Source organism: Protomyctophum parallelum (genome assembly GCF_964188405.1).
Source record: "Protomyctophum parallelum genome assembly, chromosome: 5".
NCBI lineage: Eukaryota > Metazoa > Chordata > Actinopteri > Myctophiformes > Myctophidae > Protomyctophum > Protomyctophum parallelum.
Genome location: NC_139702.1, coordinates 41676096 through 41691660, shown reverse-complemented (window position 1 = coordinate 41691660; position 15565 = coordinate 41676096). Strand labels below are relative to the sequence as shown.

The 15565-nt window shown below is 41.7% G+C and overlaps 2 protein-coding genes across 3 annotated transcripts in view; both read right to left on the bottom strand.

Moving 5' to 3' along the window:
- The window catches only part of septin3 (septin 3), a 178817-nt gene that overhangs the window by 98162 nt on the left and 65090 nt on the right, over positions 1–15565 (bottom strand). The gene's annotated exons all lie outside the window — the stretch shown is intronic.
- Positions 1–15565, bottom strand: part of atf7ip (activating transcription factor 7 interacting protein) — a 49145-nt gene that overhangs the window by 4126 nt on the left and 29454 nt on the right. Inside the window, exons 7-15 of one of the 2 annotated variants that reach the window (XM_083764860.1) lie at positions 12526–12663; positions 12257–12328; positions 11519–11649; positions 6419–6474; positions 5581–6228; positions 4387–4488; positions 4179–4259; positions 2887–2969; positions 1482–1954 (exon numbers count right to left, since the gene is read on the bottom strand). In XM_083764860.1, the coding sequence (XP_083620986.1) occupies positions 1490–1954; positions 2887–2969; positions 4179–4259; positions 4387–4488; positions 5581–6228; positions 6419–6474; positions 11519–11649; positions 12257–12328; positions 12526–12663 (1776 nt within the window). In that variant the 3' untranslated portion in view covers positions 1482–1489. Of the gene's footprint in view, positions 1–1322; positions 1955–2886; positions 2970–4178; positions 4260–4386; positions 4489–5580; positions 6229–6418; positions 6475–11518; positions 11650–12256; positions 12329–12525; positions 12664–15565 lie in introns of those variants that run through there. The other variant, XM_083764859.1, reaches the window with a different exon arrangement.

The window sequence follows — 15565 nt, the reverse complement described above, 5'->3', positions numbered from 1 at the left end:
GAAATTTGTCGTTGGACGATGCAAAAACGCTGATCCACGCCTTCGTTTTCTCTCGGCTTGATTATTGCAGTGCACTTTTTTTCTGGCCTGCCAAAGACAACAACTGACAGACTATAACTAGTTCAAAATGGGGCAGCCAGTGTATTAACTAAAACTAAGATGAGAGCACATATTACTCCAGTTTTAGCTTCACTACATTGGCTCCCAGTTGTTTTTAGGATTGGTTCAACACTGCCTGCCTAGATAAATATATATGTCCCAAGCCTCCCCCTTAGGTCCTCCACTGCTGCCCTGCTGTGCCTAAAAAAAATGGACTGGCAACAAACAAGCATCGTTCCGTACCACTTCTACAGGCCGATGGCGTGGAACAAACCCCCACTATACCTTCGACAGGCAGCCTCTGTAGACATTTTTAAAGCACAGCTAAAGACCTACTTCTACACTCTTGCTTTTAGTTGAGCTTTTAAAACCCTTTATTCATGTCCTCACTGTATTGCCTTATTCACTGCCATTATTTTTATGTTGTTTTGTCTTTGCTTTTCTTTTTTTCCCTCTATTGCTCTATAAAGCACTTTGAGCTGCATTTCATGCCATGAAAGGTGCTATACAAATAAAGTATTATTATTCTAGCAATCATGGTTCTTCCAACAAACCTTCACACTCTGTGTTGATCCTTGAAGTTCCCAACCACTTTTGAAACTATTTTCATTCGTACTACATGCGTTTCTTCTAGACTTCCATCACTTGCCGTGCCATTTCCCTAACCCTTTTTTATTTTCATTTCCCTCATCCATTTGAAATAGGCTCTCAACGGCCTCAGCATTCTCCTCTTCCGCTCTCCTCTCCAACGGTATTTGTGCAACAGCCGCTGGGTAATCCACTTCTGCTTTGTTTTTGCAGTGACGTAAATTATGTCCTACTGACAAACATGACTGCATCCATTCAAGACTTTCAGGAAGCGTAGTGACTCCGACTCTGAAGCATTTGAAGATTGTGGAAGAGTTGTCTGGTTTGAGAATATAATGGTCAATGCCGGTGTGAAAATTCAGAGCGATTGGTGCAGCCAGTGACAAGCAGCGACAGTGTTTCAGACATTCATTCATTCAGACATTCTGTTAATTATATGTTAGATGAAGGCTAGCACTTCATCAGTATCCATGCGGTTTTGTTAACTATTTTAGTATGTTAAAATTGTATTATTGATTATATTTCCCCAAATAAGTAAAAACATGTATTTATATGCATTTTTGTTATATATAAAAATAAAAGCTAGGCAACAAATTGTATCAAAATGCACAGCAATGTAATTAACCACGAGCGTCTTAATAAAACCGTTTATTGAACTTTAGGTCTGGTTGCCAGACAGAACTTACAAATGAACTAATAATAACATCAGAAATAAGTAACAATAAGAACATGAACATAAATTAAAGTGAAAACAAAATGTCTTGAGTTATAAAAAAAGAAAAAAAAAGAAAAACGCCTCAGCTCAGCCAGAGTTGGGACTGATGACGTTGGTGCACTGAGGATCACAGAAGGACCCAAACCGACCATATATGTCCTTGGCCCGGACCGCAAAATGGTAGGTGGAGCCAGCCTGGAACTGAGTTAGAGTACAGGCCATGGGCAGAGGAAGGGCCTTAACCTCCCCAATCTTTTTCCAGTGCTGCTGTGTTGCGCTGTTGGTATTCGAGTTATCCTGATGGAAGGCATATAGGTGGTAGCTATCTACAGTCGAACAGGATAGGTCAGTCTCTGCTACACACCAGGACAGCACTATACCACTGGGACTTGGCACCAGCTTCAGCTGGGGTTGCTGGGGGGGTGAGGTGTTGGCAGCCTCTGCAGGTAGCCGACCTACAGGTTGTGGTGCCGCGGGGAGGGGTGGCAGAAACGCTGCGGTGGCTCTGGTTGGTATAGAGGTGGTTACAACACGGGATTTCGCTGGAGATTCCTAAAAGAGAACAAACATGACAATAAATTAAAACTACTACTGCCTGAGTGTACAGTGTACAGATTATCACGTGAACTTTATTCTGTGAGTACTAATATTTAATATAAAGTGATGTTGAGCTTTCGTAGAACCAAATATTTTTCATCATCTTTTTTCTCTCTATACTTTTCACTCTCACCGCATAGCAAAACGTTACATGAATGCAACTTTTCACCCTGCTTTTTTTTTAGTGGTAAAACCACTCCTATAGACAGCTGTTTGTCCCTGGGTTTGTCCCTGCAGGGTCTGTCTGTCCAAGCGCGAAAATAGCGTTATAGCGTTTGTTCACCAACCCAAGTGTCACTGTTGCACAGCCTAACACAGACACACAGGTAGGGAGGAGGGCTTGTACAGTACAGTACAGTACAGTACAGTACAGTACAGTACAGCACAGCACAGCACAGCACAGCACAGCACAGCACAGCACAGCACCACTCACTTCGGACAGGTCTGATTTTTCAATGCCAACATGGCCGCCATGTGAATATGGTCTAGACTGTAAAGTCGCTCTGAGATTCTTTTGGAACACTTTTTATTTGCCAAAGCTCATCTCCCCAACGTTATGGGAGCCATATATTGCACTCACATACAGTTTGTTTCCCCCTCTATTAATGATCTCACGTTACTTGATTAATCATCACTATTACAATTTCAACATGACATTTGTCTTTTTTCATTCTTGCAATGGTTGAAGGATCCATGACGTTGCACAGATTACACCATTCAACAGAATATTTAAAGTTTAGCTTCACATACAAATATTGTGCTATTCATTGATTGTGTAATTAGCTGCCATCTTATTGAGTCAGACATCAATTTCAGTATGTAAATGTGAATGTGGCCTAGTGTGTGGTGTGTAATGCACCATGTAAATTGTAATTCTATAATCTCACCACTGGGGCACGATGGTGTACTGTTGTCTGAGGATTGCCTCCAGAGTTCTGACTGCTTTGAGGAGACGACTTGGTTCCAGCACCTAGGAAAGAGAACAAAGTTGGAAATTCAAGGAGGGTTCAAATAGGCTAGTTGCCCTACATTAGGGTTGGGCTCCTGTAGGATCCAATGCAAAGCTTGCATCCTTAACAAAGAAGTATTAAAGGAGAGGACACATGTGTCCCGTTCAGTGGTACTCAAGCTGGGCGTTAAATAATTTAAATAATATATATATAAATCTGTTTCCTTAGTTAATAGTTTCAGTTAAATCATTCACAAATCACAATAAAGAATATTGAATTAGTTAATATTAATATTGAGCGCTGGCACACTGGCCACAATGAGACAGACCACTCACGCTGGCTTTGCACTCCCTGCAGCACGGGGAACCACATAAACTTAACTTGCAATATATGAAACGGTGGCTCTCCATACTAGTGGATGGAATGCGGATGCATCTTGCATGTTAGTAAGATAGGCTACTAAGATATTTAAAACATATCACACATTTAACACCCCACAAGAATGGTTGACTTCGACCCACAAGTGAGCATGCACAGCTTTTTACAAAGTGGGGGGAAAGATGAATTGATCAGCCACAATGTGTCCGGAGATTCTGACGCACGAAAGCTTAACGTCAGGTTTTTCAACATAAGAGGCGAAATTGCAGGGCCAACATCGGTGGCCAATGCCATTGGTTACTGGGACTGTGTGAAGAGGTGCATAAGTGCATAAGAGTTCGACTCAAGTGTAATATTACTCCGCTTATCAAAACTGTACCTATAATTAATGCCATAATGATGAACTAATATAGCTATTATAATTAGTATAGCCGTCTCAGTGTGCGTGCATGCAAGTTTGTTCAGGGCGTATTTGTTCAGTGCGTGTATGTTGTTAGATTGGCAAGCGATGGCCAAAAAGGTTGAGATTCTAGGCAGTGGCAAGAAAACCAGAGCCAAAGCAAGGTTTGGAATGGATTGAAGTCAAAGAGAGCCAGGTGGACAAGCGTATGAACAATATTTTTGACTCATTGTGACCGTTGTCAAATAATCGTTGCAGGCCTGGAAATAAAAGACGACAACACACATTGTTTTCAATGTAGGTCATCTAATCAAATCAGCATACTGATGTGATCAGCAAGTAGTCCAGCGCTCTCTGTCCATGGTGCTGAAATGGTCAATGATGTCTACCTGCATAACACTCCCAAACCCACTCACCCAAAGACCTATAATCATAATATGAAGGGACTTACTGTTGGGAACACTGATGACTGGGTGAGGCCGCTGTGTAACCGAGCCAGGTGCAGAAGTGGCACTCTTTACTACCCCCGTTACTGTAGGAGACAGAGGAATCAAAATGAATATTGTATTTCTGATCTATTATCACAATGCAAAAGGTATCACGAGATGAAGATTTGTGTTAGGAGGACAGGAGAAGACACAGTTGCTCCTCAACCTTACCCTGCACGTCGTCATCGTCCTCGGTGAGGTCTATGACGGAGCCTTTGGGGCGTCCCGCCACCACAGCAGGTTTGCCTGGAGTGGAGCTTGTAGCTTGGTTGTCTGAAATGTGGAAGTCAAAAATAGGAAACCATTACTCTTCATTCCTTGGTCAAGGCAATGACGATATTCAACACAATATAGGATTACAATTCAAAACATCCATTATATATAATATAAAATAAATAAAAAGTAATACTATTTTTTTTAAATGCTAGGGTCCCATTAACAGTTTCCGTGCCGCGAATGGATTACTCCAGGTTAATGTCGCTGCCGTATCGGACATACCCGCCTTTTGTTTTATGTGTTTAATCCGCCGTAATGTAATGAATCAAAAGAAAATCCGTCTTCGTCGCGGAGTATGAGACTGGATGGCTTCGCTTTGATGACGAAACCGGAAATCGTCACATGCTGTGGGCTGCTAGGGCTTCTGGGAAATTGAGGCCAATGGAAATGCATTGGTTGCAACGCCTCATTGAAACCAATCTTGTGTGCGTCTTCCGGGTGCACCAAGATGGTGGATGCTACACACAGATCATAACAAACCACGGGAGCTTTTTTTGATGGATTTTCGCGGATTAAAAGCCCAAATAATTCAGCGTATGCTCTAAAGGTAATACAACAATCTCGGCAGTGAAGGGGGGTTGATTAAAATGCGGGTTAATCGTAAAAAACAGTCAAACTGTTAAAAGTAGGATCTCCTTTGGCTCTTTTCTCTGAATAATACGGTGCTGTTCGCTGTGATCATCATCCATCCGAGGTTCGGCTCTGATTTGTGACATATTAAAGTTTCTGGCGAAAGATAAATGGCGTGAGCGAATGCTAACTTAAGCCATTTCTTATAATGGCGATCCGCGAGTGGGTGAAACGGAAGTGAAATTTACTATTATTATATATTATTATTATATATTATATTTGGCCAAAATGACTTGGCAAGGCTTTTATCTACCCTTTGCTACAGGATTTAGAAGACGTTTTTAGAATCGCCCTCTGTCTAAATGAGTTAAATGATTCTCGAGGGCATTTGGTCAATTCTTTAGTGGATTTTGCCCAAAGCAGTGCAAGCAACCTACTAGCAGTGTGGACATGATTTGCGAGATTAGCTCCAAACAAACAAACACTCTTATAGACAGCTAGGCTCCCACACACACACACCTGTCTTTGACATCATGGATGTTCCCTGTGGCGGTCCTGGAGCAGTGAAACCTGTCGCTGCTGGCCCAGAGGATGCAGGCGAAGAGGATGAAGACATAGCCCCTGCCACAGCAATTGGCTGAGTTGGTGCCCTGGCCATGGTCACAGACACTCCAGAGCTGGGCGTAGTACTGATCCCTCCGGCGCCCCCCTGGTACACGGTCCGGGCAATAGACATCTGGGCCATCTGGGTCATCTGGTTCGCGGCGGCTTGGAGAGCAGGGACCGAGGTGACCGAGGTTGCTGAGGTCGTGATCGCTTGAGCCGGCTTGATTATGAAAGTGGTGGTTGTGGACGTTTTGGACTTGTTGAGAGAGTTGACGGTGGGCAAACAGGAGGCGGGAATGTTGACCACTGTGCCTGGCTGGCAGTTAGCCATAGACATGGGCAGCTGGATGAGCAGGGGCTGGCCCCCGTGCATCATGGGCTGACCATTGGCCGTTTTCAAGATCAATGGGATGCCCATTTGTGCCTGGGTGTTGATGCCGGCGGCCAGGTTAGCGGTTGCATTGGCACTGGAGGTGATCAGCTGGAGAATCTGGTTCTGTTGTACCAGGGTTGCGGCCCCAGAAGTAGCCATGGAGACGGAAGTTGGGGGACGTGGAGATGCTGGAAATGGAGGGGAAATGATCACTCAAATGATGCAATGAAGAATTTGAAAGTATGATACACATAAATATGAACTATACTGTTTGGAGTTATAATTATCAATAAATATTCAAAGGTAGCTCATTTAATCCTTACAAAAGGTCAAAGTCAAGTCATACTGAAGACCGTAAATGTACATCTTGTTACTCACAAATTGCATTGGTTGTTGAAATGGTTGTTGGAGTCTGCGTAGTAGTCCGGATCAGCCTGTTTGGAAATTTAGAAATAAATGTATTTATTCAGGCTGTTATCAGAAGGACACTTAAGGGGACAATGTGTTAATCCAGTGACATTCAAGGTGCAGATGTCGTTTATTATTAGTTTTATTACATGTGTTGACCTTTCTGTAAATTGGCATAGGAGATTACAAAAAAATAGTCTTCATGCAAGTCTCTAGTCTGATCAGAGCTTTGTATATTCACAAATAAACCAATCAAGAGGTACCAGTACCACAAATCCAGAATTCGGACAGAAATTCCTCCCATGACTTTATGTTCAGCTCAATTATTATTACTGCAAGTATAAATTAGTGCATCCCAAGTTCCCAACCAATCCCGAGAATCAGCAGTGAAAAGCTTCTTCAATGCTGGGCACCCTGCAAGTAATTTACTGTACATTATCACAGATGAAAAAGAAATGGGTATTTGGAATTAAAAATGAACTTCTATATCTTGTGTTGCTTGTTCACAAGCAACACACATTTGAAACTGCCTGTATGTAGATTTCCGCTGACAGACCAAATCTGCCAAGTACGTGTTAGCTTAGAAGGCAGCTGCCTTCTACAAGGTTTTCACAATGCATGATGGCTGCCTTGAAGGCTTTACAGATACTAAGAAAAGAGACCTTGTTCACGAAGCCAGAGAAAGCGTCAAACACATTTTTCTTTGGTTGTTCTTTGCAGCATGTGCAACAATCTTGTAAAATATTGATTTGATTTGCGTGGGATTAGAGAGTGGTTTGCACTGGAGTTTATAGTTGGAAGTGGAAGCTTGGCAGCAGGTGAACTTAACAAAAGGCAACCATGGTGGATGACACACTTAATTTACGATTTGGCAGTGTTATGTTCAGCTGTTGGATTCAGCTAGTCCGCTTTAACCACTACAGCCACATTTTAAACTTTGATGGTGATGCTTTGGAAAACGTGAGCCCAGAATGCTGTTCATATTGAAAACAGAAACTCTATCACTGCTATGAAATTGTGGTAAATTGTCCACCACAGCCCTTATTGTAATTTCAATATGTTTTTAACCCAACTTTTTTTGGGTTAAAAACCCATGTCTCTCTTTACATGTACACAAATCACCCCCTGGTCCCTAATTGAGACCCGTCTATTATTTGAGCTTTATGATACTTTCTATTGATTCATATTGACTAAATATGACAAACATAGGCCATTATTTAAACTCCTCCATCCTCTTCAGTCGTGTGCCCTCTGCCCTTGATGACGTGCCTTGTGCCTTTATCTCCCGCTCCGTGGTAATTCTCCAGGTGGGCCTTCCTCCTGCCTCGCAGGTTCCATGTCAGAGCATGTTTTGTGATTGATCAATATTATGTCTTTCAGGTGTGTGAACTAGTAAGACAGTTCCATTCCCTCCTCCTGATTTGTGTTTCCGTGGCGTCTTGTCTGGTGAGGTCCCACGGGTTGGCATTGGAGATGGTGTTATATGGCCGTTAGATTCCTAGGAGGCGTCGGAAGCAGCAGTTGGAAAATGTCCCTGTTTTTCCTATTCTGGCACAGCCATCCTCATCCCTTTCGTCCATCCACAGTAATTATGCTTCCTAGGTATGTAAAACTGCCTATCTCCTATAGCTGGTTTTGGTCCATGATTATTGGAGACTTGTTCTTATTGTGGATATGCATATTACCATGATGAGTTGATTTTGAGCCCAAGCAAAGCAGCTGTTGTCTCTAGTTTGCATGATTTTTCCTGTGTCTGTTGGTGTGTGTGTGTGTGTGTGTGTGTGTGTGTGTACGCTATTAGTGCCAAGTAATACTTTCTGTCTCAAGACTAATTGAAAATCTTAAATAATTATCAACATTAACACTGAACGACTTCCAAAACATTCTACAGTTGAACAAAGAATACAGATTTAGATCTCTGTACTAGGAGACCCATTCCCCTTTGGTTTCACTGCCTCTGAAACACAGTGAGCTGGTCACCTGGGTGATATTACTAACATGGTCCTTTAAAAAAAAAAAGAATCTCCAAAATAAAGGTTTATGTCCCAATCAAATTGAAAGAAACTGATGCATGTATTAATAACCAATAGATTAGATTACTGTAATGCTCTTTGTTGTACCCAAAAATACTGTATGAAGGCTTCAAGGCTACAGCTCATTCAAAATGCTGCAGCCAGAGAACTCTCTGGGACAAGAAAAGCTCAGCACATTACTTATAGATCACTAAATTGGCCGATTTGGCCAGTTGTGGTGGTGGAGAAGGGCTGTATCTTTTGAACATGGATGAAAATCTAATAAATCTGTTTTCAGTTAATAATAATAATCTCAAACTTATATAGCGCTTTTCTAGTTACTCAAAGACAAAGGGAGCAACAAAATAAAAACAACTTTATTAGGAAAAAGAAATAAATACTAAAAGCTAAGGGATTAAATCATTATAAACAGTGAAAAGAGTTAGCTAGGGAAAGCAATGTTGAAGAGGTCGGTTTTGAAGGTTTGGAAAAGCTGTGTCGCCCCACATACAGAAGCTCCAAGCAGTGGACTCCAAGCAGTTAAGCTCCAAGCAGTGGGCAGAAGAACATCAGTATGTTTCCCATGTGTAATCCACATCACATATCACACAATGACAGTTCTTTTTCAACCACATTCTCAACTTTATTTTTGATGAATATGCAGAAAACATGTCTAAGGAAAATGCAATAATGTAATAACTTTTACAGTATGCTTTTGTTCTTGTAACTAAAGACGGTCAAGTAGACATGGCGGACCGGTTCATCCATTAACACACCCCAAAAAAGTGTGGTTTTCTCTTCGTTCGTAGTAAATCATTGATGGATTCACGAATATCTCTCCAGTTGTCAGAGGACAGTCTGCTGAACCGACGTTCGATATACATCTTTAGTGTCTTCCTTACGTTCCTGGGCAGAGCGGCCTTGCCCAATAAGCCAATATAGTTCACCCTCGTGACCCAGCTAGAGTAGATGTCATAGGGAACCAAGTTGCGGAATATATACGAAGCGTATCGATCGGGCCTGGGCTTCTGCGAGTTTCTCCCACAGTTACGGTACAGCACCGCCTCCCACTGGGTATTGATTGTCCGGAGCGGAACGTTGGTCAGGCACCTGCCCACGCTGTACTGCGTCAACCGCTGTGCCAAGGTCATGTGCTGCACGCCAGAATGAGGGTCGTCCTGCGGCCCTCCTGCCGGAATTTCTTGTTTTTCGTCCTTCGTCCTGTGTTTCTTCTTCTTTTTTAACACAGCGGGTGTCTTAGTGACAGAGGGCACTTCAGGCTGCGGCTCCTGCGTCTGCCGACGGAGCACGCTGTTGGGAGGAGAGTTGCAGTTTTAACTACACTCTGTGCAGTGGCCTGGGGTAACGCTCATCAAGCTTCACATTGTAGAACGTTACAAGACTCAGCAGCTGTAACCATGCAGGGCTACGTCGCAGGTTAAAAAAAGCTGCATGTTTAATCCAAATGAGGTTTACTAGTGAAATATTTTTAAGGTCAAGTTGATCTTGATTCTTGACAACGCAAAAGAAAAGTCACAGAATCTTGGTTCCCCCAAAAAGTATCGTTTTTAGGAGATGTAAAGGATTGTGGTCTTTATTCTGTCTTCAATCAGTGATCATAGAGAGTCATCCGGGACAATCTCAAATATTGTTGCTGTGAACGGCTCTCCATGTGTAGGGCACTATGAAATCCATTTTCTCAAACTCACTAATGTGACTTCTCCCTTGTTTTTGAGATATACATTTGGGATTTGGCATGGACGTTACATTTTGTGTGCGCGTGTCCAGTCAACAAGTTGACAAAACTTCATACTCATGTGGATACTGTTTTGGTTTGACCGTAACCATGTTGTATTTCTTAGACTGTGTTGGTGTTGGTTCCTCTGCTGCTGGCCATTTTTCTGTATCCCATACCCACATTTTTATGGATGTACATGCTGATGTGGTACACTTACACTCCGTCTTAACTAATTATTCACTACCAAGGACGAGTTTGGACGACTTTCTTTCTCCCAAAGGCCCACACTGCCAAGGACGGGTTTGGACAAGTTGTTTGTGTTTTTACAGCGTTCTTGGCTAACCTATGATTCACCGTTTTAGTCCCTGAGACAAGGAACAAGGAAATCACGTGGTCGCAAAACTCGCCTGCCATCCACTCCCATGTTGGAGAATTTTCTAGAACGCTCAAGTCTCCCTTCCTGTATCGTTCCACTCCAGCGGCAACCGGACCAACATTCTAACTATTGAACAGATGGTTTTACACACGTTTTTGTTTTGTTTCGCGCGAACACGCAGCAAATGTTTCTCAGATTATCAACGATCGGGATGTGATTCTAGTGAAGATGAATATTCTGTGACTACTTAAAAGGTTATCAAATACGAGGCTGGCAGTGGCCTAACGCAGCCAGAAATAAAACTGGCAGTCATAATATGGTAAAAAACTCAACCCTCCAAAATTCTGCACAATTCGGTATAATTATATGGACGCTGTTTTTTGTTTTTCACTAATGTTGCAGAATTACGAAAATGATATAGCCCTACATGCATATTACTGGCTTCAGTCTGGTATTGTCACGTTCATACAAAGGCCCATTGGGAAATTCACAAACATACGCAAAATATGATGCATTTTATGATCGCACAGAATTTTAATTTCCGTGATGACTAGATGAAAGATCACCCAACTGATCCACTAAGTGGAATTTGTAATATACCGTTATGTAAAACATCAATACTGCCCTAAAAAGCCAAAGTGCAGTAACTACACACACTTTTTTGTGGGGCTGTTATTGGGTTTAAAAGTGTTTCAACTGGTCAGCCAAATGAGATATCGGAAAATAAGTGATATTACAGAAATTGTAAATCTGTTCTTGAGGTAATTGTTTATCCCCCAAAATCACAAAGGCTAATTTGACCTTTAGGATAGACAAATAATAAGTTGGCATGTTCAAAAACATATTTACTGCACTTTGGCTTTGTAGGGCAGAATACTTGTCTGCTATAAGTCAGGCATTGACAGTGTTTTACATTATGAATCAATAAAAAGATGAACACTTACCGATGGGTCACTGGGTTTATTTGGGTTATTGGGCCAGATGTTGCTGCTGCAGCTGTTGCTGCTGCAGCCATTGCTATTGAAGCTGTCGCTGCTGCAGCAGCTGCACTCTTCGCGGAAGCAGCTGTAAGTATCTGTGAAAATGATCAAATGTGTTTTTCAGACATGATTTCAATACGAGAACAAAAAGTCTTGAAAGCGAATGAAACCCCAAGCTGATTTTGTAGTTTGTTTTCCTGTACAGGTGAAAAACTACAAAATGGTGAAATATGGAAGGCGCTGCACAATTAATCGAAAAAAAGAGTCAAGACACCCATGCATCTCATTTCGTGAATACTCGTGAAGCACTAGTTGACTGTCCAATACATTTTAGTTACTCTAATGCTTTTGTCATAAATACTTTCATGGAACAAATGAAAATCGTGATCTCAATTCTTGTGGAGGAAAATCGAGATTCACATTTGAGCGAGAATAGTGCAGCACTAGAAGGCGACTCTGTTAATATATTTATTTGGGTATTCCCTGAGCCATGGTGGCCAATGTCCAACTATTGTCAATATTGATGCATGATATCGGTATCGGCCAATCGATATTGACCGATATTTCACCGTTAATGTGACCGTTAATATCAGAATTTCCATATTGTGCATCTCTAATTGTCAACATTTCCAGATTGGCACACCTAAATCTAAAAATCAGCCTAACTCATGCCCCCTGAAAGTGTTGAAGAAAATAAATTACCTCCTGTTTTCTTTTGTTTTCCGATGCTTGATTGGCCTCTCCAAACTTCTTCGCTATTCGAGTTATTTTAGCCTGAAAAAGATTGCAGACAGACTTAGTATTTAGGGCTTACTAACTATAATACATAACTAGAATACATTTCTACTGTTCTTACATTACCATATATATCTAAATTAAGACGTCTTATTGCATGTATGTATCCATCCATAGCTTTTAATCCAATTAAAATGTATGGGGAGATTAGTTTTCAATAAAGATAATCTGCTTACTTGTAGTGAATTGATACTGGTCTGGTGTTTGGTGGCACAGTCTATCTTTTCCACTCTGTCTTTTAGCTCTTTTAAACCTTTATCAATAACCGTACTCTCGAACGCCTTCAACTGCTCTGCCACAACCTGCTGCACAATCTGAAACAGAAGGAAAAAAAACATGCAATGTCAAAACGCCATTTCGGAACTTCACCTGAACAAGTCATTATAGTCATTCAAAGTTTGTACTTGATGTAGTGGGTACTGCAGTGGGTTCTGTAGTGTAGTACTCATATTTGTAATTGGCCGGAAAACCATGATGTAATGTGTGTTCCTCTGGATTGCTTCCCAATGTATATTAGTAATCTCCAACTATCGGCATGCGTTGAGCACCTCCCTTCCAAAGCCACTCCTCACTGGGGGTGAGAACATCCCACTTAACTCTTTGACGGTCGTTGACGTCTCTTTTCCCCAATGGCACTCACTGCTGTTTGATGTCTTTAACGTCTTTTTAGGTCTTTATTGATTCAGAATGGTCCCGCTGATATCCACCGTCCAATAGTGTCCCCGTCGCTAGGTAACGCTTGGCTCCGCCGATTCCCCCTCGTCCACCGCCATTGTAACCACGAACAATTCTTTCTCGGAATTGAGGCTCAGATTGAGGTGTTTGAACAACAAAGTGTTAGTGGCTCCTTACTTCGTCGCTACTTCGTGGTTAGAATATCAGCGCTTCAGATCACTTAGAAGAAGACAGTAGCCACATTAGCTTTAGACGATTTTGCTTCCAGTGACTTATAAGAAGAGGGTAGCCACATTAGCCATTTTGCTTCCGGTTAATTTTGGGGTGAATTTTTGAGTCTTCAAAATAAAATTCCCCGCTGCATCTGGCGGCAGTAAAAGGACTACTAATCACTCTTTTTGAGGTCTACTTCCGGGAGGCATGGTCCAGTTCATACACAAGAATACAGCTCTTCACGGGCCCGCGGATTCCGCAAATAACCCGACAGGACCTGAGACCCGTACGGGTTGGATCCGTGTTTTATCATAATCACTCAGAGCCGGGTGGGAATCGACTGTATTCCAATGGAACTCGGGTCTGTATCATTATGTGTAACACCCGAGTGGATCCGAGAAGACCCGTACTACTGTGTCTGTGTGACCGTGTCTGTGCGCCTGCGACTCGCTGCATTGGTGAAAGAGAAACACAATTACTTGTTTTAGGCTGGTTTAGGATCAGATTACTGCAGCGCAAGGAAAAAGGTTTAGCTACGCAATGCATGCATAGCGTACCATACTGCAAGGCACGCCAGGCTGATTTGAATGTAAAACACCAGTGTACAATCATGGATTCCCCATCAGGTCTTTAAAATCTTGTAAATAATCAGATCTCGGACCGGCTCAGAATCTGGCCATATTTCACAAATCCATTTCAGGTAAAGTGACATTTTTACTATGTCTGCAAATATTAGTGCTGTTAGTTGGTGTTTACATATCTTCTAAAGTTGGAAGGGCTGGTAGAGGCTGAATGAAACTTTAAGTATTCCAATTTGGAGACACCTTTGGGTTTGGATCAGAGTTCCCATTCCAAAGAAAAAGCAAAATAAACAGAGGAAACAAACACTGCATAATCGTGTTTAACCCTTGGACTGCCAGTCCCAATTTTTTTGTTTGGGTAACAAATTGGCATATTTTTAATTCATCGTTTTAACATACAAGAAAGATCTGGTGGCTTGAAAAGATGTTTTTTCATTTTTTGTTCATTGATAGTGTATTCTCTCGATTCGCCACCAGATGGCGGGAAAGCACCATTACGCTGATTTTGGCCAAAATAGACGAATCTTCCTAAGTCACTTCCGGTTCAACGATCAACAACATCCTGTAGTATTTTGACCCTAGTCAATAGCTGGTCCGGATTGCTAAGCTAATGCTATATTTTTCACAACTAAGTCAAATTAACCTCAAATCAACCCCAAAAGATCGCAAAATATCACATTTTTTACAGCGACGCACATAGAGACGGCGCGCGTGCACGATAGCGCACGATCGCGCGGATTTCGGCCGTTTTTTGGTAAATTACATCCAAAAATATTAATATTAGCGAAAAAATATTAATTTTTGATCTTTTGACCCCCCGATAACTGATATTGATTGTCATTCCGTTTTTTTGAGGTTTAGATTTTTAGATTAATTCCGTTTTTTCCGTGAATTGTAGGCCAAGGGTTAAGTATGTTCATTCACTCAGCTTTTTCATTGTTTTAACTTTACTGTGTACCTGTACCGCACCTAATCTCATGACCACACAATCACACTGGGCGAGATCTTCTACTGAGTATCTAACAGGAAGTACCGGAAGAACCACCCAAGGAAGTTATATTGATGCGGTTTACATTCCTCAGGCATGAAACCCATGTTGTGATTGGCAAAAACAAAGAAGACACAGGGAAACAATGGAAGTCACGCAGTATAGACACTTTCTGCCGCTGCGTTAGGCCGTAACCAGTTCTATTAGAATTCGAATAGATTGGCTGTGACTCCCCAAAAGTATCACACTTGACTACCCAGTTTGTTCCGGACGGTTTAAGGCCCGCCCTTCCGCATTCGGTAATTCACACGTACAGACAAGTGCACATCTTTTCCGTATCCGCTCTAGAGTCTAGATCTAGACCGGATCAGCAGCCTGCAAAGCAACTGGATTCCAACCCAGTCTACCATTATAAATAAACCCAATATCAAGCCCACAGTACCACCAAGGTGCGTGAAAAATTTGGAAAATAGTACCGTATTGTCCCGAATATATAATAACTGATTATAAGACGACCCCCATTTTTCAAGACTGACTTTGTGGAAAAAGAACATTGAATGTCAAATAGTCTAGGCCCGATTATAATACGACCCCGAATTTTAGGATATTTCCATTGGGAGAAATATCTTATATATATATATATATATATCTTATATTCAGGCCAATAGGGTAACTAATATTATTACTCAAACTGTGTAAGTAATTAGTCCTATTACTAGTTAGTGGGGGAAAAGTAATATTACTTTAACTAATAACTTA